General features: G+C 36.1%; 1 protein-coding gene across 9 annotated transcripts in view; it reads left to right on the forward strand.

Moving 5' to 3' along the window:
- Positions 1 to 952: 952 nt before the first annotated feature.
- Positions 953 to 23,973, forward strand: part of LOC149901174 (uncharacterized) — a 38,271-nt gene continuing 15,250 nt past the window's right edge. For 5 of the 9 annotated variants that reach the window (XM_090111396.1, XM_090111398.1, XM_090111400.1 and 2 more), the window contains exon 1: positions 8,873 to 9,553. In XM_090111396.1, coding sequence (XP_089967522.1) covers positions 9,502 to 9,553 — 52 coding nt within the window. In that variant the 5' untranslated portion in view covers positions 8,873 to 9,501. Of the gene's footprint in view, positions 1,070 to 8,651; positions 9,554 to 11,179; positions 11,308 to 23,973 lie in introns of those variants that run through there. The other 4 variants (XM_090111397.1, XM_090111402.1, XM_090111404.1 and 1 more) reach the window with 4 other exon arrangements.

Genomic DNA, 23,973 nt, shown 5'->3' on the forward strand with positions numbered 1-23,973 from the left:
GCTAAGTACGCGTCCTGTCTGACAAAGCCTTAATTCTGCGTTTCCAGCGTTTCACGAGAGAGTTCCCCTGCCGTTATGTTGGCTTACCTGACTGTCAAAAACGAAAATATTTTTTTTTAAACAAAAATGACAGAGAAAATATTCTCCTTTCTTCCTAGCCTTATCCCGTATCTTACGGGGTCGGCTGCCTAGATAAGCGACGAAGCGAAGCCGACAAGTTCCAACAAGTTTGTTGAAACTTGTTGGAACTTGTCGGCGCCGATCAGCGCTTATAAGCGCATGTTCATATATTTTCCTGCGCGGGTTACCAGCGCCTATAAGCGCCGATAAGCGCTTATAAGCGCTTATAAGTTTCAAGCTTTCTTTCTGAATACGCCCTTGCGCAAGTTTTCTTGCAGATGGAAAGGCGGCCTTATATATTGTTATCAATATTATAAATTATCATTATCGATTTTTGATGTTTTCAAATAAGAAAGATTCATATCTATTATTTTTCATAAAGTTATGACTACTGTTGGTAGGAAATTTATATCACCATAACGCTTAGAAACGTCCTCATATTGATTTCTTCTCTAAAAGTACTATAGAAATAGAGACATTCTGCCTTACTTTCTGCTAAATATGATGAATGTTTGTGGATATTTAAATGATAGAAATATACACGAATATAATTTTATTAAACAAAAGAGATTTATTAGACACCTTTTATGTTTCTAGAATTTAATGTTACTCTCAGTGATTTATTTTCAAATTAAAGTCATGCCTCACACGTCTTTTACATAAAGAATCTTTACCGACTTAATTTATTGTTCCCGATCACATTCCCGATGTATAATTAGGTATTATCAAGCATATTATTTTTGTGATACTTTAATGCATGTTTATTTTCTGTCATTTTTTATAGATAGTGTATAGAAACCCTAAAGTACTACCAACCAAAACAACTCAATAATCTTTAACCAATGAGATCGTAGTAGGCAGGCTGTCAATGTTATCATGGGTCGTCATAGAAACGTTTTGAAAAACTTTTGATTTTATTTGGCCGGAATAGGAATGGAGATTTACGAAGGTAAGATTTGATTATTTTTTAAATATTTGCTTTGACTGCTCTTTTTTATGAACGCCATAAATTACGTCGAACTGTAATAAATTATTATACTTATTCAGAACATATTTGTCTGGAGAATACAATGATCATATTATAATAATGTTTAGGTCTGCGTTTAATTAAAGCTGAAATAATTATTGAATTAATGGCATAGAGATAAATATTAAATAAAAAATCGTAAACATTAAAGTTGGTGCTTGAATGCTATATTTAATTTATTAAGTCAAAGATTAATTGAAAGTATCCAAGCTGCATGTGTAAATAATCTCATAAATAACGTTCTAATAAGAATTACAAATGATGACTACAATTATACAAATGTAATGAAAAAAAATAATTGACTTAAAAAATTTCTGTAAATTCTATAATTAGGTAGTAAAATTTTTCGATTAAGTACACACAAATAGTTTCATCATTAAATGTTATTATAAAGACTACAAAATATACTCTCAAAAAAAAATAATGAACTTAAAACATCAACAAAAAAAAAACAAAATTTAGTGCTACACTAAATTAAACTTAAACACCCAACTTAAAAGCAGCGACATTCACTTTATAGGATTATATATTTTCAAGTTTCCTAACTAAGAATGAAGTAGACCTAAATGGTATTAGTTGAGTTATCCAGTGTTTTATCGCAGTTTCTATGACTTGTAAATAAGAAGGTACCTATGCAATGGCGCGCAATTGGCGATATTACGTCATGCCTCAAGGCCCACACCTATTAAGTTATGAATGAATATAGATTTTTGGAGAACCTAAAGAACAACGCCTACAAACTACAATATAGTGAAGAGGCATAGAAATGTAGAGCAGTGCTATTCATTGACGATAAAAGTACCTAACATCTATAGAAGTCCGGATAGATCATAGAGCTCGATCAACAATTTCTTATCTCGTCTGGATTTTATTTCGATGACTTCGTGCTTTATAAAAATAAAATATAAAGGAATTATACGGTAATTAATCACCTTATACAAATGTTGTCTTCTTATATCAATATCAAATTTTATCAATGTTCTTTTCAATTAATATTTTGTATTTCAAAACGTGATGAGCACTTTTCCTTCCTGTATAGTGTATCTATTCGCGTTCATTTATAGAAATATCATGTAGTCTAGTTCGATTTCTATCACTTCTTATGAAACTGGATATCTTATGTACTAAAAAGACGTGTGCTCTAAATTTATTTTATTCTAAAATAAATTTCGCAAATCCACATGAGAATCATAGTTTCCGATTCATTCGATAGGTGTATCAATTACCTATGTACTGGAGAAAGTAGACATTCACATTTGTATTTTTCGTCAATAGTCCTGTGCTTTTACAGTTTACTTATTCTACGATTGTATATAGAAGTCTCTCTTTTGATTCCTTTTAGCTTTACTCTGCGATATTTACAAATAAAAATCTTCCTTTTTCCGTAGTCTTGGGTTTCCAGAGTGTTATAACAATCACGTTCCACAAAGGGTTTTGTATTATTACCACAGGTCAGCCTTTTGTTTTGGTTTCATTCGAAGCTGTGTTACACGTACCTTTGTAATGCAAGCCTACACTGATCGCCCACTTTGTATAAAAATTCATTTTTGTGGTCACGGAACTTTCTTGAAGGCTATTGAACGGAACATCAGACGCAAAGCAATTAAACCGTGTCGAATAACGATACCAATATGGAATTATAATGGGTAAAGTAAATCGATGATTTCGTTTATTCTCTGATACATTACTAAGTAATCATAAAATGGTCTATCAAACACATTTTAATCACTCAGCTTAAAAGTTTAATATTTATACTTCCTGAAAGATCTCCATTATCAATGTAATAGATGAAGCATAACAATTATTATTGTCTGTCGTCTGTCGACATGCGTGATGCGATTATCAGCAACAACGCAGAATATATTATAATAGCAGAGCTGAACGTGGCTCAGTAATCATTATTTATGTTTCTTACATTGGTCCTCGTCAAAAACCATAAAAAGCATTTAGATTTATCTCTACTGGTAATTGAGATTCGCGTGTCGTCTCCTGGCCTCGTTTTCTATTAAGACAGTTCATTGACTCACTCCATGACGTCAAGCTTTGCAAGAAACGCAATATTTGTTATAACACAAAGAGAAAGAGAAATTATATCTATTTTGAATTAAAATACCTTCAATGGTTTAAACTCATCCGATTTGCTTGACCCGTAAATTTGACATGAAATCGTTAAACGAGACATTGTGTCGCGTCTACACAGCGCGGCGGCTCCCAAAGAATAAATATACGCGCTAACTCATTGAGATCCGTTATAAAACTTTAAATAATACAAATCAAGATAAAAAAGGAAACATAAATAAGACAGTAAAGTTAACTTTAATTAAAAAGACATACTTACTTAGAAAAATAATTAGAGTTTAGACTATAAAACTATATTACATTTATCTGTTTTATAGGGCTGAGGAAAGTTTTCAAAGATCATACCACTAAGAAATTTATTAATAAAACCTCTTGAGTCTCGTGTACTGCAAATTGGAATGATCCATCAAGCTGCATATGCCAGACGTATATTTGAATTAGCCCTATAAATGACCTACATCAACTATGAATTCCTTTAATCATACGCTTGCAACATTTATTGATTACCTACCTACCTATATCTAATCCAAAAGCCGGCTTTTTTAAATTATTTCATCTTCTATTATATATAAATCTCGTGTCACAATGTTTGTCCTCAATGGACTCCTAAACCACTAACCGATTATAATAAAATTCGCACACCATATTGTGCAGTTCGATCCAACTTGAGAGATATAGGATAGTTTTTATGAAAAAAAAAAAAAAGTAAACATGTAGGTACCACGGGCGAAGCCGGGGCGGACCGCTAGTAATCATATAAAAATATCCAATTTTACCAGGAGATTTTTAATCTTCTTATATATATAAAAATGAATCGCAAAATGTGTTGGTAAGCGCATAACTCGAGAACGGCTGAACCGGTTTCGATAATTCTTTTTTTATTATATTCCTTGAAGTACGAGGATGGTTCTAAATAATCTTATGTAGAGAAAACGTAAACATGTACCACGGGCGAAGCCGGGGCGGACCGCTAGTTAATTATATAATCCGAAGCAAAATACCAATAAATCTTTTGTATAATATTACAGTTGTGTTGCAATTATTGTGCTCCAGTTAACACTAGAAGCTCGTGATGTGGGAGACAAAAACAACCTATTCCAATATAGTTACAGATTATAGTCACGGCGACGCTATTATTGTGTTATTACGGAATAAAACGTTCTATCGATAGGGAGAAAGGTGGCTTTGGAATACAGACATTTAAATATTATGTTCATAATAAATATTAAATACGTATATGTAATAAATATTAAATACGTATGTATATGTAATATTAATATGCTGTACCGCATTTTAAAAATTCACGTCCAGGGGCAGGAATCTACTCTATCTTCAATAAGATTTAGGATATTTTCGTCATAAATTAGGTAAAGGCAAAGGCAATTATTCCTAATGTCTAAAATAGTCCCACAAACATTTTCTTTTCTTGCTTCATTATGTCTGTCTATAATTTTACCGATTTCACTAAGTAAATTGTTATTTTTAAAGTTTGATTCGTTATTTTGACTTAAAAGTTTTACACAACAAAATATATTATATGATATAGAGTTTTCATTTTTTTTCATCATTTATAGAGTCCTCTTGCACTTGAAGCGTGAATGTATTCGTTTTAATTGCTGCTCCTATTTTTTGTTCCGTTTCTCAAATAAGTAAGATCACCGGTGATCTGAATTTGCTAACAACGTGTGTTACATAATTAAATAAGGTATTGTTTTACATATCTGGACGTTCGCAGACTTTCTGTCGTGAGATTTCAGTTGGCGTATCTTTAAATGACAAGAGGACAATGTGTAATTATGTAATGTAACAAGTAAATTAATATTGTAGTATTTTAATGCACCATTCAAGAGCTTTTTTTCCTCTATTTAACTAAATACTTGAATATTCCACGTTCGTAAGTTTCCACTTTTCGTAAGTTTTTTAGACGGTCTAGACCGTGTATACGATGTATGAATGAATTAAAATTTGGACAGACGGAAAGCAGTATTTAAATATTTAGCTCTCACATCATTACTGGGCCTTACATTTACAGTCTTTATAGGTGTCATCTGACAAAGACTGATCTGCGTCGACTTGCAAGTTAGAAAACTTTACTTTCTCCATAACGTCCTAATTCCAGAATGATTGCGCTAAAAATGAGGTGCGATCAATGGTTTTTCATTCATATAGAGATTATTATAATGGACGGGCGAGTTGAGGTTCAAAAAGATTGACGGACAGTGCCTGAATGCGAGTTTAAATTTCACAATTCATATCGAGTTCATCCATTCGATACGAAAGCCCAGCAGAGTGTAGCATCGAGCGGTACGACACGGTCTATTGCATTGATGTTGTATGAGGGTCTTTGTAAACTTATCGTTATGTAGAACCCGGTAGAAACAAATGTGCATAGCTAATTAAAATTGACTATGAAGCACATTGGGATTACGCAATTTAGTATAGGTTAACTTGCGCTAATCGTGACTTCCTAAATAAATTTCATACTGTTTCAAATTTTATCCAGGTTTTTGTATACTTTCAGTTTGCAGCGTTTGTTGTGTCATGGAACACCATCTTAAAAAGTCCCTTTTAATAATCAAGTAATGAATTTTTCTACATTCACATTTACAAAATGCATGGGCGTAGCTAGCCATGGGCACAGGGTGGGGCAAAAAAAAAACCGGCCAAGTGCGAGTCGGAGTCGCGCACCGAGGGCTCCGAATAAACCTACTTTTTATTGTGTTGTAACTCTAAAATGTATGTTTTAGCAATTTTTCCTTTATCTGTGCTATAAGACATTGCTTTTAACCAAATTTCAAGACTCTGTGTTCACGGGAAGTAGGTACAATGTAGGTTTTGATTCCCTTGCGAATGTCGAAATTTGCGATAATTTGCAGCATAAAATGGCTGTATCTTTTGATTGCGTTGGCTTATAAGTTTGATTTTTTCACAGCTTTAAGAGACCGTAGACTTGAGTATTCGATATAAATTTCAGTTTGATAACTCTACGTGTTCCTGAGAAAAATTGTGTTGACAGACAAACCGACAGGCAGACTTTGTTGTGCGTCTGTCTGTCTAAAAATACCTTTTTTTTTCAAGAACACGTGGCGGTATCAAGCTGAAATAATAATGAATAAATTAAAACAAACAAAAGATACCTACAGCCGTTTATGTTGCAAATTTCATCCCTATATTATATAGTTTATCTGTCTAATACAATAATATGATTCCTTTTTACCATAAAATAAAGGTCTATGTAAATAGAAAAATGAACCATTTTAAATAACTCAGTAAATAAAGCAAAACCTTGCACTTCCGATTTCATGTTTGTTTTAGGTTAATGGTCACTTATTGACCATAAAAACACAAAATGCAGACAGATCCAGGTGGAGCTTTGCTCGCAATCTTATAGTTTTTGACCGATATCTCGAAAAATATCCATTTTAAGGCAAAAAATATTGGGAATTATAAGTAGTAAAATTTTACACCTTTTATACTTTGTAAACTTTATGTAAAACTTTCCGTTTACGATTTATGGCCTATTTAATGAGCCGGTCAATCATCTTTGGCAAGTAACTCTTTAAATATTGGATTTATCAATGAAATACAAAGGCATTAATATATTATACATATGCATTATCCATTTATTAAGGTTACTTTATACCATGTAAATTTTTTTGTAAAACTTACTATTTACGGTTTATGGCCTATTTGATGAACCGGTTGATCGTTAAAATATTGGATTAATGAATAAAATGCATGTATGTACATAGTTTTTAGGTCACTTTATTCTCTACAAGTTTTGTTTGAAATTTTTTTTCTAGTGTCCATATTTTTTTAGTTGTTCCACGTATAATGTAGAAATACCGAGGCTCGGCGGGTGACGTGGCAGGCCAAAAGCTTTTTTACGGATGTAATAAAAACGAAGAAGAAATTTCCAATGCAAGTGGATTTTCACCGTTTCCGAAAAGGCAAAATTTTTGATTTTTTTTTTTACTTATAGAAAATTTTTAATACATTTTTTAAAATATTTTCCGTTATTTTATTCTTGCATCCGAATATAAAATAACTACTCAATATTATTTAGAATACATAGGAAACATATGTACGAAATATATACGAAACATACATGGTACCTTGAAATTTACTATTTATCGCCAAACGTTAAATAACTCAAAAAGGATTAGAAAAAAAAGTTTCAAATAAAGTAACCTTAATAAATGGATAATGCATATGTATAATATATTAATGCCTTTGTATTTCATTGATAAATCCAATATTTAAAGAGTTACTTGCCAAAGATGATTAACCGGCTCATTAAATAGGCCATAAATCGTAAACGGAAAGTTTTACATAAAGTTTACAAAGTATAAAAGGTGTAAAATTTTACTACTTATAATTCCCAATATTTTTGCCTTAAAATGGATAGTTTCCGAGATATCGGTCAAAAACTTTTATGTAAGATTGCGAGCGTAGCTCCACCTGGATCTGTCAGCATTATGTGCTTTTATGGTCAGTAACTTATCCTAAAACAAAAGTGAAATTGGATGGGAAATTTAGTGCGAATTTGGCTAAATAAAAACAGCTTTGATGGGGTAACAGTACTACACTAATTTTTCTGGCACCAAAAGTGGTTTAAATCATGTAACGTAGAAGCGCAAGCTTTTTGTTTAGATCGCATTTTTTTGTGTCGTCTGACAACAGCTTTCGAGTGAGAATTTTTTAACGTATATTAAGTTTTGTAGTCAGTACCTAGATCCAGATCAGAGCCAGGGTGGGGCAAGTGCCCCACCCTGCCCCACCGTGGCTACGCCCATGACAAAATGTGAACATTTAATGAAGACGCAAGTGTAGACTGCTCCAAACAGAATTTAATATTTAAACGTCACGGACCCTTTGTATTATGTAGAGAGAATAAACAAAATTATTTAGGAACTAGGAACAAGATCTCGTAGCCAGTGAAATGTTTATAGCAGGTTACTTATAAACGACTCTTGTTTTAAGTCGACCTACACTAAAAAGAAACACATTCTTGAAATAAGAGACAACATTGCTGTAATAATATGCAGAAAAATGTTTTAGTTTTATATTATTCAGGGTTGATATTTATTTTTTAATTTAGGATTGTAAAATAAGTGACCATAGATCACAATAAGATGCTCTACCTACAGATATCATATCTTGAGTTTTGCCATTATTGTATAATTAACCTTTCCTCTGAACTGGAATTCACAAATTTTGCTTATTATTTTATTGGTTACTAAAAAACCTAAACTTTGCCTTCCCGGGTCCCAACAAGAATTCAAAAGTGCTCTATAGAATTTTTTGCCTGCTTTGTCCCACTCACCCTTAAAGGCCACTCATGCATTCTTTTTTCTCACACCCCTGTGATTTATGCCCATCCCTCGTTCTCAACCGAATCGATTATTCCCGAAACTCTCGTTAATTCCATTTTTAAAAGAGCCGACGGATGTGTCGTCTCCGGTGTTGTCACCACTACACCAATGAGATAGCTTTAAGGTTGCTTCATAAGTTACGTTTAGTTATCACTTCGTTTCATCGTGTCACACAGTTAATACGGGAGAGGATTGATAGCGGAAGTTCTTCAAAAATTTAACAATTCGTTTGTGTGTTTATCGTTGACCGGTTATAATAGTGCGTGCGCCTGCGTCTGCCGCCGGCCGCCGCTTAGTTGTGATCGCAACACCACCAAGAATAGCCGCAGTGATTGTTCCCGCCTTAAATATTTACCATCTTGTTTGTGAAATCACATTAAACATATCTCATGGGATTTTAATATTTAATGATATTGATTTTTACAAGCACGTTAAATTATTATGCAATCCGCCGACTAAACTGAATATTAACATTAATTATCAAAGTTAGTGTTACCGCGAAAAATCGCGTTAAACTTATGTACCGAGGTTTTTATCGTGTACGTTAATAGTGATAAATGATAAGCGAAGTATTGCAGATAAACCAAAGGACAGTCAATAACGCGAGTGGGCTCTAGCAACCCGTTAGCACAGTTTCTGTGTCGTGCCGTGTGTTCGTACAAGTGATCCTTTTAGACGTTTAAATAGATATCATGTTGGAAAAGCAAATGAGTGATGCGCTTGCGTTGATGCAAGTAGCGATGGACCTATTTTTGTAGCACGGAAATAAGAGCGGCAACAGAAGCAAAAAGATTCAGCTGCCTAAAAACTTGAGGACGCCGTGTCTTGTGTATTTTGGTTAAATGTGAGCTGATGTGTGTTGTATCAATTTGTGCGTGGCAGTAAGGTCATCCGTTAAATATGAAGAAGAGCGCTATACTGAAGCTGAAATCAATATTTGGTTCAAAAAGAGGTATGTAGATAAAATTATTTTGCGGCCGCGTATTCGCAGTACCTAACTATTAATAAGTAGGCCATATAATGATATAAATATTATAAAACTAGGGTTTATTTTTTTATTTTTTTCTGCATTAACAATGTAAAAGATTAGGAAAATCTTTATGGCGTAATTAATTTAAGGATATTTTCTGAAAAAACGTAAAATATTTTTTAATCGGCCTTCTAATTTCCATCTTTATTTTAATTACAAATTGTGTTTATTTAGTCGATCGAGTTTATTTATTATAGTCAATTCCGGATTATTATCGTATCAATACATCCGAAATCAACTGTTAAAATATTTCATACAGTGACGTCATTATAAGTTTTACAGAAGATTTAATTAAGCATTTGGGTATTGGAAATTTGATTCGTAATGAACTAACTAAAGATACATTGAACTCCACGAACCTATCTATTTTGAACAAATAATTAACAAATGTTATTTATAATATAACGTTTTTAAAGAATTAATAGCTTCCTTCGTGTCTTTATCTAATCGTATTAACGGTAACAACTAACAATATAATATTAATATCCTAATTAATAAGCTCTTTGCACGCTTGCCGGCTTCAAAACCGGTCAAGCATTGGGAGTCGGAGCCTTTAATTAATACTACCGCTCTTTGCTACAATTATAACGTATTATTAATTATTATTACCCCTTAATGTAGCTGATTGTTATTATTATTCGTAAAATATTTTACGGTCTAACTTTAAAATGTCGTACTCCGGATACAACTCTCTAACTAACGATTAATTATATAATTACTTATTTCAGTTAATTGTAATAAAATATTAAATAATGAAAAACATGTTTAAATAATTAAATTAAATCCAGGCATATAGATTAAATTTAAAACTTAGGTTTGAACTTAAATTTAAAAATAGTATAGTTAGAACTCAGAACTTAGAACTCTGTATCATGATCGTTATTTGGCGGCAAAAAGAGCTCTACATATTATTTCCTTACACTGGGCACTTTTCACCAACATCACCAAGAGCATAGTAGACACAGTATAGCAAAATGGCCAGGTGTGCCAACTAACAACTTCCAAGTAATATATTTAAAAAATGTTTCACATAGTATTTGCAAATATTTGGAGAGCGCATCGCCATCCACATCTAGATGTATTGGAAATTATAATAGCTCGCATTGCTTCACGCCAATGCGCAGCTGGCTCTGATAAATTTTTTCTTTCACTTACTGCTCACCCCTGCTCAAGATGAAACAGCTGCTTTAAGATTTAATAATATCCAGACCGTTTTAAAGAACGATAAATTCTTTCAGTCACTTAAATGCGCCATTATTTATTGCGCCATCTTTATAATTGATTTTGTGTCTATTTGCTTATTACGGTAATTGATTTATAAGTGTTAGCATGTTCATTTGGCGTTGACATGCCATTTGGAATAGTTGTTATTTATTATTAAAAATTTCAAGTGTTTAAATTCCAACTTGCAAGTTTATTGACCGTTTGCATTACACCTACCTGAATTAACTATGTGATAACCCAGCTTGGATATGCACGTTAGCATAATATGTACTGATAAGCATATGTTTCAAGTGCTAAGGCACTGCGATATTGGAAACGCGGTGTTTACTCTTATTGTTTTGTGTTCAGTGTTGAAGATAGTGTGCTGAACGTTGCGTGTTTCAGTTGTAAAATTACGCTCTATATTTGATTTAAAATTATGCTCTCTTGCTTTTGTATTCAACGTAAACGTGGTGAGTTGAATTTCTTTTATTTTTTCTATTTTATGCGATTTCTAATTCGATAAATGGTTAAAAATCAAAGTTTTAATACATATATCCTAATATATTCTGATAGCATTATTCATCACTATTTACATTTTTTTAAATTCAGTTGGATAACATATTTGCGTATAAACCCTTTCATAATCGGTTATACAAATAATTAATGTACCGTTTAAAATTGTTTCGGTGTTTATTATAAAATGTACGTTTCGAAAGTTTATTATCATTAAAAGATTATTGTAATATCAATCATGGAATACCGCCGGACCTAAACTTGAGTTTGTATGTATTCTTTTGCATAACTATGGCTATTGTCTTGTCACTCGGAGATAATTTGACGAGTGGACACTTGAGGCTTCTATGTTGAGTTACGTGAGAATAAGACCTCGTGATGACTAGATAGTTAACATAATAGATATTATTATGCTCTGCGCTATTATTAAAGAAATTGTTTTTTTAAACGTTAGACATTAAATGAATCGTAAAATAGTGGTACGTGGACATAAATATAATCTTCCTTTAAGGTGATGAATTAATTTTTCTAACATTTACGGCCCTTTTCAAACCTTCGTAATTTTTATATTATTAAAGTTGTCATGATGAAAATTCTTGACAAGAAAGTTCAATAGTAACACAATACGTCTACCGTTTTAGAAACATGATTCCATGATATTTTCTCGATAGAAAAAAAATACAAAGTTATCATTGTTATTTTTTTTAATCTCTGGCATCTTCAAAATAACAAACGTAAAGTTACGACTTTTTGGATATTAACTATAAAATATACAACCTATACGTCTACCGTGTTAGAATTTTGAAATATGCGATGGTTTTGAAATAAACAAGAAATACTTGAAATTAGCGCGCGACCAGCCAATATAGCGAGAGCCGCCCTGTACCTTCCTACCCCGATCGCTGCACGAGTCATTCCCGCTACGGCCGTCACACGGGGAACTTGTGTCGCTCGCGCAATCGTAAAAAAGGGTGACAACACGATAAGACAAAATGAGACAAATGGGGACAATAAAGAAAATAAGAAGAAGAAACATAAAGGTTGGAGGAAAAAGAATGCTTACAATTGGAACAAATTAATGAAGTAAGTTGGTTTTATTTTAAATTTGATGATAATTGTATTATAGACGATGTTTGATATGTACCCCTGTTTTAAGTACATAACGAATGTGTAAGATTTTTTCATTTATAGCATAAATAATCTGTTCAGAAATCCGGAATCCAGAAGGAAAATAAACCCACTGATTGTTCACAATGTGAATCCACTCCTTCGTAAGTACCTTTATTCAGTCAAAAATGTATGTTATCAAAGCTCTACTGGTTTTATCGCATGATTCCATTTTTAGCAAAAAGCAACAAAGTGCAAAGAAATAAAAAATCATGGTGAACTTAGTGGAAGTATGGTGGACATAATATGGAACAGGAGCTCATTGGAGTAGTATTATATTTAAAAAAAATACGAAATAATTTCAAGAATTATATTTCTTAGAAGGTGGTAGATAAGTATGTTGTATAAAGAATTTGATGTTGATATTTATTTCATTTATACTTACTACACCTGTGTGGGAAATTGCTTAGTACTAAAACAGGTTTATTTTCATATTTACATAGAAATGTGAGTTTTCATTTCGAAAAATTTTGTGTAAGTATATTAAATTGAGTTCCTGGGTGATCTGGAAACACAATTGGGCCCGGAAGATGGCGCTGCAGTCACTCCTCCTAATGACATGAACCGATTTGGATGAATATTTGTGTGCACATTTCATTTTTGTGGGATGATTGGTTGATTCGTTTTCACATTAGCTAATATTATGTATTTTTGTTGTTAGAAAGTAAACTTAATTTAATGTTTATAATACATTATTATTGGTCTAAATAAGCCAGTGTTCGTCTCACATTGCTGTACCTGCCTACCTACCCTACCAGGGCCTAACTTTGTTCTGGCTATTTTATTTTGATTATTTGTAATGAATAATTACAATTATAATAGAGTGCAAAAAATAAATACATGCGTCAATATATTTTGTGTGTTTTTTTTAAACAATTTTTTTATTTAAAAAAATATCATTCCGACCGCGGCTTTGCCCGCGTGGAATAATTAGATTATATCGTGAATCCTGTCTTATCCCACAGAAGTGTTCAGTTCGGATAAAAAGTATCCTATGTGTAAATCCAGGCAATTAGCTATATTTTATCAAAATTGGTAATGTAGTCTTGACGTGATTAAGTAACAACTAACAAAAAAATATACAAATTAACATCCAAAGTTTCGCATCAGTTTTACTGTATTAGTGATATCTTCCACTCTTGACTTTGACTGAGAAGAATTAGGGTTTATTACTTCTTTCAGAAATATTACCTTTCATTCCTGGGCATGATGTAATATCTACGTCAGCATCAAATTCTATCTAAATCCATTCAGTAGTCCGCGTTATTGAGTACCATTTCATTTTTTCAGAGTAACAATATTTTTTGTTATTTTAAAGATTATTTATAACCTGTATTATTTTGTAATAAAGTAAACATTACGAAATAATAATAATTATTAATAATGTCTAAGTAGTTGTTAAAAAGAAGATTATTTGTTTATAAGCAAGAAAATAAAACCAATAAATCAACAATTAAATATATGCATAACAATATTATAACTGTATCACGACTCCATACATGTTTGTCCCGAGTCGGCCAGCGGCAGCGCGACGAGTTTGCAAGAATGACTTCGCGCACACCCGCGTTCGCGATAGCGAGCTATTAGACTCCGCCCGCCAAGCAGTGGATTTTTTTTTGTGTATCGTCTTAACATGCAAGTCAATGTGTCTTAAAATTCTGTTTCGTATAGTACGACATAAAAGAGATGAAATTAATTATTTTGGAACTAATTCGTTTTTCATTACCTGGCAACCCTGAATTGGCAATGTAGCTGTCAAGTTGAATAAAAATTTGTTGTTTTTTTCGTGAAGTGGAGAATTATTGAGATAAAATTGTTATTTAGAACAAGAAATTTAAATAAAAAAGGAGACATCATGAAAAAGGTTAAACGTAGCGGTGTCCGTGATGTGGTGTATAAAGTTTTTATTCGGTGTTTGTCCGAATTTCAAGCTGGAAATTTATTGACTGATTTGGAAAACGTTTACAAACGTACAGCAGAATATACCGGTGAGATTCCATTTATTTTTGCTCAGTACTACGTAAAATAGAATATTCCATTAGTGACGAGTGTTTAATGTATGTATGTATGGCGATTATTACGTTTTCGCAATTTAATTTGAGGTTATTTGTATGTAAACAAAAACTAGTTTTTATAGTGCGACCAGCACAATTTGAGTCAAGAAGTTATATCCAATCCAACCAGCCTCAAATAAAGTACCTAGTTTAGATTTTACTACATAGTATAGTGATAACTGTTTTCATACAGCTATCTATCTATTAATCAATCAAACCATAAGAAAAAAAATCATATTTACTGTATCATATTTACAGATACTGAAGATGCCCCGTACCCTCTTGCCAGTACTTCGAAACAGAGTGATGATCAGTCCTTTGAAGGAGTAGAATATTTAGATTTTGATGAATTACTTATATTAATGTACAAAATTTATCTACAAAAAAAATAAAAATATGTGGTTTTCAAATCGCCTTGTTTTTTCCTACCCGACGGACCCAGAAAGAGGGTAATGTGTTTGAGCTGCATGTATGCTTGTTTGTTTGTATGTTTGATTCTATGTGCGCCTCTGCAGTCTAAGCACTTGACCGATTTTTATAAAATAACTAATTCCAAATACATTTAAGTAAAATTTGACCTAGGTAGGTCAATTAAAATACTAATGTATTTTTGTCTTAAATTTACACTATTGCTACAATGAAACAATTATAACGGTTTAAATCGCGGTATTTATTTTAGATTATATATATAGATTTTTGGATTTTTATTCTATAGTATCAAGATCGCTTGCGTCGCAGTATCAGTGTTGCTATATGAGCGACGGTGGCGCCCTCATTTATTTTCATCTCTTTTGTGTCGCACTGTATGTACCTACCTATTTATAAAGAATTTATCTTAGCTCATATCTCATCCTTGAACCACTTACTAGATGATCTAAGTGTTGTCTTATCGTTTTAAATAAAAATGAAAGTGAGTACATACAACTTAGAAAGGTCTATAAATAGTATCGAGATACAAAGTTATTAATGAACTAATCGTGACTGAAATAAAATAAATATACGTTTAGTTATCTCTATTTAGTTGTCGTAATGCTTTGAACAATTTGAAGTAACGTTTCACTACGAACTTAATGCACCGTAAAATATTTCTGCAGTCGTGTGAAAACGCGAAGATGCTGCTAAAATGTGTTTAACGTCTCACAGCTCACTATAATAAAATACAATTATCGATATTAGAATAGAACGAGGCTGGATAATAAGTAATAGACTATTCAAATAGAGTATAGCCCGTACTTTACCACATATACCACTTACGTATACGATCTACAGTAGGTATACGTAAGTGGTAAATGTAGTAACGTACCTACCGCACTGACATAAAAATCACATTAATTATTTGACACCATCTCAAATGTCGCAGTGCTGCGGTTAGATGCAATACCACAACCCACAAGTGTATGACTATGAGCTACTCATATCCGGGTTAAATGCCAACTCTATGCACACGACGCTCCATTGTTTTCTTTATCTCCTTTCTATTCCTGGGAGAGGATTTTCGCTGTTACATCATTTTAGTGGAGTTTTATATATATAACGCAAGGTACTAAAGAAAGTGTGGGAGGTTTCATTTGACCATGATAGTTGCACATTTCGTACTGTCAACCGGTAAAATATACGGAATTTTATACGTAAATATTAAACAATGAGTAATTCAAAATGAGGTATTCAAAAATCGGATCAATAATATTGAAATGTAGTCCAGTTAACGTAAATTAAAGCCATTGTTTTTAAATGGAGCACTTGCGTAAAGATAATCATTGGTTGCGAGCGTTGATATGACGGCTACCCGCATCGAACACTAATGATCAGTAAATAAACAACATCAAACGAACAGATGCAAGTATTCAATTATGCTTCTATAATCAGGAAGAGATATTCGAGATAAAAATATTGATTTTCATAGTATGAAATTCCAATGCGCAATGAACGTGAACCGATTTCTTCTTTATACGAAGGTAATACGGTGATGTTACGTGATTAAATTACCTTTTACTTGTGTCAAATTATTGTATTATGTTTCACTTTTACTTTATTTGTTTAGGCCAAATATGTACGATAGTTCCGTTAGGTATCAAGATTGATTCGCTGGTTGACATTGAATCTTTTTGTTGCTTAAATTATTTTGCCTTCATTACAAAGGTTATCGGTACGAAAAGCGTTGTTTACACATCGTTTTTAAAGTTTTATAGAACGGGTTTATATTATTTGATTGGTTCACAACCGGCTGGAGTTTCCTTAGGTATAATCCTCAATACCTATTCTTTTTTTGACATTTTCAAAACTTTTGAAATTTATCCTTACAGTTTATGACTATGATTAATTATTTATTTCAAATTTCCTATCATAACTATTTTGTATTTCCTATCAAAGAAGAAGGTGTACTTAAATCATTTCAGACTTTATTCCAGGAATCAGGCTCTTATATATGTAATTAAATTGTTACACATGTAAGAGATGGTCCAATGCTCATAAGTTAATTTTTCAATAAAGATTAAATTCGTTACAAAGTACTAACACTAAAACCTTTGTTTTGGTTACGGCCACTTCCTTGGGCGTTGTTTACGCAAGACGTGCAAACAAACTAGTGTACATAACATAATATATGATGCTAACATGTTCTCACGCTAGCTCTTCACTCTCGTCGAGGTTAGGCGAGGCGAGGTTTAGCGAGGTTAAGCAAGGCGAGACAACACGAGGTTGTATCCATCTTCACTCTCGCCTTTGTTCAGTTCTCTCTGTGTCGCGAGCATAATGGACGTGCTTGAAGTGACAATAGCCGCAACTCTATGCGTCTTTGCGTATATTAATTTTATTTATTTATTTATTTATTTTAGAATTTCCGACAGAGGATACAGATTCCATTCGTTACATCTAATCCAAGTACATGATCTTCTGCACATCTAATTATAGGAAATTACAGCGTTCAAAATGTTAATTACGATTACAATTCGTCAATTTATTAATTTAAATATTAGTTTAAAAAAAAATTAAAGAAATTTAATAAAATTAATTATATAGGTAAACCAAAAAAGTATTACAATTACAAATTTAAAATTACAATTATATTCGTCAAATTATAAAAAATATGATATAATAAAAATTTAATGAGTAATTAATTATATACAGAATTCAAATAATTATTATTAAAATTGCAAATTTTATTCAATTACAATTATATTAAAATTTATTAAAATTAATCACTACAATAAAAGTATTTTTTTAAAGTATATCACACTTTATAAAGTTAGTTAGCATTGGAGAAGAAGGCGATGGTGGATAACGAAATATTGATTGATAACGAAAAGTCTTGTGGCATACTGATTGACTGAACGCGAGAATGTGGACGCCGCATCTCGCCTCGTCTGCTCTCGCGCCTCGCGTCCTTTGACTCGCGCCCAAAAAACCGACTCCAGGCGGAGACCAGACGAGGCGAGACGAGGCACGGCGATGTGACGCGAGGGCTCCGACTACACTCTCGTGCTCGCGTTCCCTCGCCTAGCCTCGACGAGAGTGAAGAGCTAGCATAACGGTCATAATACTGGATATCATCTTAGAACTAACCTTTCGAAGAAAGTCGCTGACATTGTCTAATGAAGTTAAAATGGCCCACTTAAAATATTCTCACGTCAGTAATTCCTGTGGTAATTCGGATCCAATGGAGTCCGACGTTCACAATTATGTATGTTATAATAACAAATTAAAGTAGAACAATCTTGAGCATTATATTATTATTGTTCTCAGACAAGATAATATTCAGACAAATAGATATAATTATAGGCAAAATTATACAGGTTCATCAATGAACGGTATATCTCGATGCTGTGTGAACTGTGAGTCTGTGAACGCAAACATTTTGTGTGAAGTTATATAATCTCAACAGTGTTAATGTTCGGTTTAAATCGTGGAAACGTGACGTATGATTCTAACAAAAAAGTGTGTAACTAATATACCTTCGTCGCTTATGATTAGTTTCAGATACATGCGCAGCTTATAGTGGAGTCTAAGCCATTTACATAAAGCTCAATTTCATTTGATCAAATGTGTCTCGTTTTTCCTCCAAAAACATCTGATGTAACCTCAAAATCCCCATAATACATACTCGTAGATGTTTTTGTTAAGAAAGCAAGGAAGTTATTTCGTGCTTTATTGCTTCTTGTGGATTTAAGTCAGATAACGTCTTACTACAAATCTAATGTTTTGGTTAATTTACTGTGGATTTGAGAGACGTAAAACCCTACTTGTTCAAAGCTTAGTTACCGGCTAATTTTAAATTACTTACAGAGATGCTAAGGTGTTACTTTAGCTTCGTCCCTTCCGCTTATTGTCATCCGTTTTGTCCTGCTTGTGGAATATTAATCACTCCTTTTAGGGCTACTAGGCTAGTCGCATTTCAATGTATTTATTGTTTGTTATTCTAAAGTTTTCCGTATAACGGTTGAAATATGTTTGCATCAAATGAGACAACAACGTTGATGTTTACACAAATTAATGGTCACCACAACACAAGAAAAGTATGTTTGAATATTTTAACGGTTAAAGATTGTTTTCTTCTTATGTTTTCGTTACAACAATGTAACTTTAGGAAAAAACCTTAGGAATCGAGGAAAAGAATTGACACGTGAGGTTAATATCCTATTCATGTCCTTTGTTAACATTTAACTTGTCGTAGATCTCACAATTGCCTTTCATAGCGAGAAAACGACTCGAACTAGGTATTGAGATTTTCCTGTGTGTGACCTTAACTTGTGCAAAACATGTTCACTTCCATTCAATAATAAATGAAGAGAATATATTTATCGACGGACTTAAGGCTTGGTGTAAACTTAGGGAGATTCTTACCCTTAATTCAGAACCCTAAGTCTAAATGTTGTACCAGGCGCAACCTGGTACTTAGTTGGTGTAAACCCTTAGATAGTTCTATCGCCTTCCCCCAATATACATAATTATTTAATTCCCTGTGTCTATATACACAATAACACATACATACCTTCTACTAAAATAAAATCAATAAACACGAATCTGTGAAAAGGTTCTCTTAACAACCTATTCTCTCCTTATTACACAGGAAGAATTACTATCGTGATGTTTATTATAAAGTTAGTCACGAAAGCAGTTACGTAATAAAAGTATCTTTATATCTCGTTTTTAACACAGAAGAGCTTAGATCCATCTCATTATACGATGACGGGACAGATAACGCGGTTAGGAGTTTATCGAAAAATCAGTAAAAATTCCAATAGCCGTTCTCTAAATACATTTCAAAGAAGCTATTCATATCTCGCTTCCCAGTAATTGTAAATTATGTCAAAAATCTTATGCCTTTGAATAAATGAATGAATGAATGAATGAATTCATATGCCTTTGTCTTGTGACGACGACATTTATTAAATGCTTTACCTTATGTATTGAAATGTTTATGTTGGTATGTCTTTGTTTCATACCCATACCATGTAGTGCTACTCTAAGCATAAATAGCATTAATTAACGCGTTCCAGTCCGTAAAAGATTTAATGACTCTTCAATGTCTGATTAATACTATATCTTCATTTAAGAGTCTATACTCTATAGGATCGTTAAAATTTATTTCATGTTTTTTATTCCACTTCAATGTAATGATTTAGCCTGATTCTTATCTCGATGGTCAGCAGTGAAAAATTAAAATTTCCTTAAAAGATCAACAAGCTCTGTTACATAATATGTAATACATTCCCCCTTCAAGTGCAAAGAAATACATATTATGTATTTGTTGAAAACAGGAGTCTACTTAATCATACAAGCTACTTTTTATACCGGTAATCAGTACGTTATAGAGAACTTACAGTTAGTTGTACCTCCGGATCAACTAGTCTAATCTTTATTTATGAAACATAAACCTTCTTTTTCTGATATACTTTTTTCTAAACTGTACGTAATCTTACAATCATATCTACTAATGTAAAGGACGAGCACACGCAGGCGGTAACGGGGCTCCCCGCGCAGCGGCTCCACGTGGAAGAGAGGCGCACCGCGGTTTCGACGAGGCGCACCGCGGTTTCGCCTATCGCGCTGTACTCAGTACGCCACGTGCATTGCGTTTACACGTGGAGGAGGCGTGGCCTAGGCGGCACATACAAGACAGCCGCCGCCGCTTTTGGATGCCGCCGCCGCTTTGAGTCTCGCCGCCTTTTGGATGCCGCCGCCGCTTTGTGCCTCGCCGCCGGGCGGCCGCTTTGAATCTCCCCGCCGGCGACGCATATAAATAGCACAAATTTTCAAATGGAGTTCAGTTCGAGCAAGTGCTTACTCCAGACCAGTAGCGAATAAGTACTAATAGTGATCAGTTAGAGCAAGTCCTTATTACAGACCAGTAGTTAATAAGTAATAGTAATTAAGTGTAATTAGTGGTATAAATTGTAATTGTAAAAGGAAAATATATGTATGTATGTCGAAGGGAGGGTTTTATTTCGACTACGAACCCCAAAATTATACAGTCCACAACAACGTGTGGTCCTTCGATCGCCGGATAACAACGTGTGGCCCTTCGATCGCCGGATAACAACGTGTGATCCAACGAGCGCCGGATACTTCAAGGAAGAAACGCTGCACGTGGAAGACCAGATCCTGCCGAAGAGAGGTACACATCGGCAACGAGCTCACCTTCGAGGGACGAATATCGGCAAACCGGTAACGTTGGTACTAGCCTGCTGGTGTTTTTGATCGTCACCAGGCGAGTCAGGTACCTACCGACGGGGCCGCGCTGTGGATACTAGTTCAATAAGGTGAGTCGTAAGGTTTTTTACGGGCAGACACGGGCCGCCAGTGGTGACCTAGTGGTACGCGCCGGGAATCAGGGGTGCTGGTCAGCGGAACGAGTCTGCCAGTATAAGCCTGCGGTGCGTCACCTCTTTAGGCATGGTGGTAACCCGCAGCCAGGGTGACGCTGTGGAAGTTGAAGACCGGAGCCAGGAGACAGAGCGTGTGCGGCAAGAACGAATGCGGCGGCTGGTGCTGGACCCGTTAGCATCGCCGTCTGACGCACGCTTGACGTCAGCCACAGAAACAATGGAGATCCCGCCGCAACCGCGACGGCATTCGCCAGCGAGATCCGCTAGATCGGTGCGGTCGTCGGCGAGTACGGCGCGGCGGATTAAGGCGGCGGAATTAGAAGCGGCAGAGCGACTCGCCGCTATCCAGAGAAAAGAACTACAAATTGAGAAAGAACTAATAAATAAACGCTTACAGTTCGAGGTGTCCGCCATACAGGAAGACGAGGACCTGCCGGAAGATATCGTCACCGCGACAGAAGAACGAAACAAGGTGGACGAGTGGCTCCAGTCACATCCTGTGCCGAAGGATGACAGACACCAGCGATCCGAACTAAGAAGAGGAAGATCGCCGACGCCGACCAGACGAACAGGAATAGAGCAGCTGGCGGCGTCCCTAGAGAAGATGGCGCGACCGCGCCTACGCCACGCGGACCTTCCTATATTTTCAGGTGCGATCGAAGAGTGGCTGCCGTTCCGAGCAGCCTACCGGGACACAAGCAGCATGTACCAAGTGTCCGACGCAGAAAACATCCAGCGGCTGCGTACATGCCTGAAGGGGGAAGCAAGGGACGCCGTGGCAGCGCTGCTTCACACTGCTTCATCGCCTGAAGCAGTCATGAAAACCTTGGAGCAGTGCTTCGGGAGGCCCGAGATAATTATCGACAGGGCCATGGAGGACCTGAGGAAGCTGCCGCGACCTGGAGCAGCGGCCAAGGACATCAACAGCTTCGCTGTGAAGGTACAGAACGTGGTATGCATACTTCAAACCATAGATAGGAAAGGGTATTTATACAATCCTATGCTTGCAAGGGAGATATTGGACAAACTAAGTCCGCACCTGCGGTCCAGATGGTGCGACTATGCATATTCACAGGAAGGTACGGCAGATCCGGAAATTGTGGTGCTGTCCCGCTTCCTGATGAGAGAGGCGGACCAGGCGCTCCGCTACACATACGCGCCGACGAGCAGCACTGCGCCAGCGCGCAGAGACACCACGGCAGCAGCGGCAGCAGCGGCAGCGCGACCTGCTCCACCAAGAAGGAAGTCGGCAGTATACGCCATAGTTTCCAGCAGTGGTGATGAAGAGGAGAAGAAAGAAGAGAAGAAAGAAGAGAAGAAAGAAGACTTCTGCCTGTGCTGCGGGCGCGACCACACCATGGTTGCCTGCCCGCGCTACGCCAAGCTGTCGGTGGATGAGCGGTGGGCGCTGGTGAGGGAAAAGGGCGCCTGCTTCAAGTGCGCCACGAAGAGACATCGGCGCATCTACTGTCGAGCGAAACCATGCGGCGTGAACCAGTGCCGCCGCCCGCATCATTCATCACTGCACGACGTAAGAAAAGAAGAGCCTGCTGCGTCGACCGAAGAAACCGTCATGGCGGTTGCTGACCGCGCAACCGCACCGCCCCGCGCCGTCCTGCTGAAGATGTGTCCAGTTACCGTCGTCGGCCCACGGGGGGAGGTATCGACGCACGCACTGCTCGATGAGGGCTCCACCATCACCCTCATTGATGAGGACCTGGCGCAACAGATCGGCGCCGAAGGTCCCGCCACGCCGCTCCGCATCCACGGGGCGAACATGGAGCAGATTGAAGAAGGAAGTCGACTGGTGACTGTGCAGCTGCGGGGGCAGAGCGACGAGACACTACACGACCTGCGCGCCCGCACGATGAAGAAGCTACAGTTGCATCAGCAGTCCATCCCGGGTTCCCTGCTTCGGTACAGACACCTGCGCGACATACCGGAACATGAGGTATGTTACGAACAAGCACGCGCGGGTGTCCTGGTGGGTACCGACCACTGGGAGCATATCGTGACAAGAGAACTTCGGACGGGCGGCGCCGACGAACCTGCAGCCTCCAAGACAAATCTCGGCTGGGTGATACATGGAACAACGCCGCGTCGAATGATCGTCGAAAGGGACTGCGTGCTTCACGTCCGAGAACAGCAGCAAGCGGACCTACGGCTGCACAACCTGGTGGAAGAACACTTCAAGATAGAATCATTGAACATAGCCAGTAGACCGCGCATAGGTGAAGCCGACCGACGAGCAACGTCAATCGTCGAGATGACTACGAAGAAGACGCCGGGCGGGTATGAAATCGGCCTGCCATGGAAGAGAGATAATGTCCGCATGCCGCCGAGCTACAATGCCGCGCTGCGGAGACTTCTGAAGATTGAAGCCAAGATGGACGCCGCGCCGGAATTCGCAGCCGAGTACACCAAGCAGATGAACAACTTATTTGAGAAAAGGTATGCGGTTCCATGCGACGGCAGTGAAGGCGAGAGCAGCGTGTGCTGGTACCTGCCGCATTTCGCTGTGACCAATCCCAACAAGCCAGGGAAGCAGCGATTGGTTTTCGATGCGGCAGCCAAAAGC

Source organism: Colias eurytheme, chromosome 17, assembly GCF_061535395.1.
Source record: "Colias eurytheme isolate Ceu_HAF_F1 chromosome 17, ilColEury1 Martin Lab GWU primary, whole genome shotgun sequence".
In the NCBI taxonomy this organism is placed as follows: domain Eukaryota; kingdom Metazoa; phylum Arthropoda; class Insecta; order Lepidoptera; family Pieridae; genus Colias; species Colias eurytheme.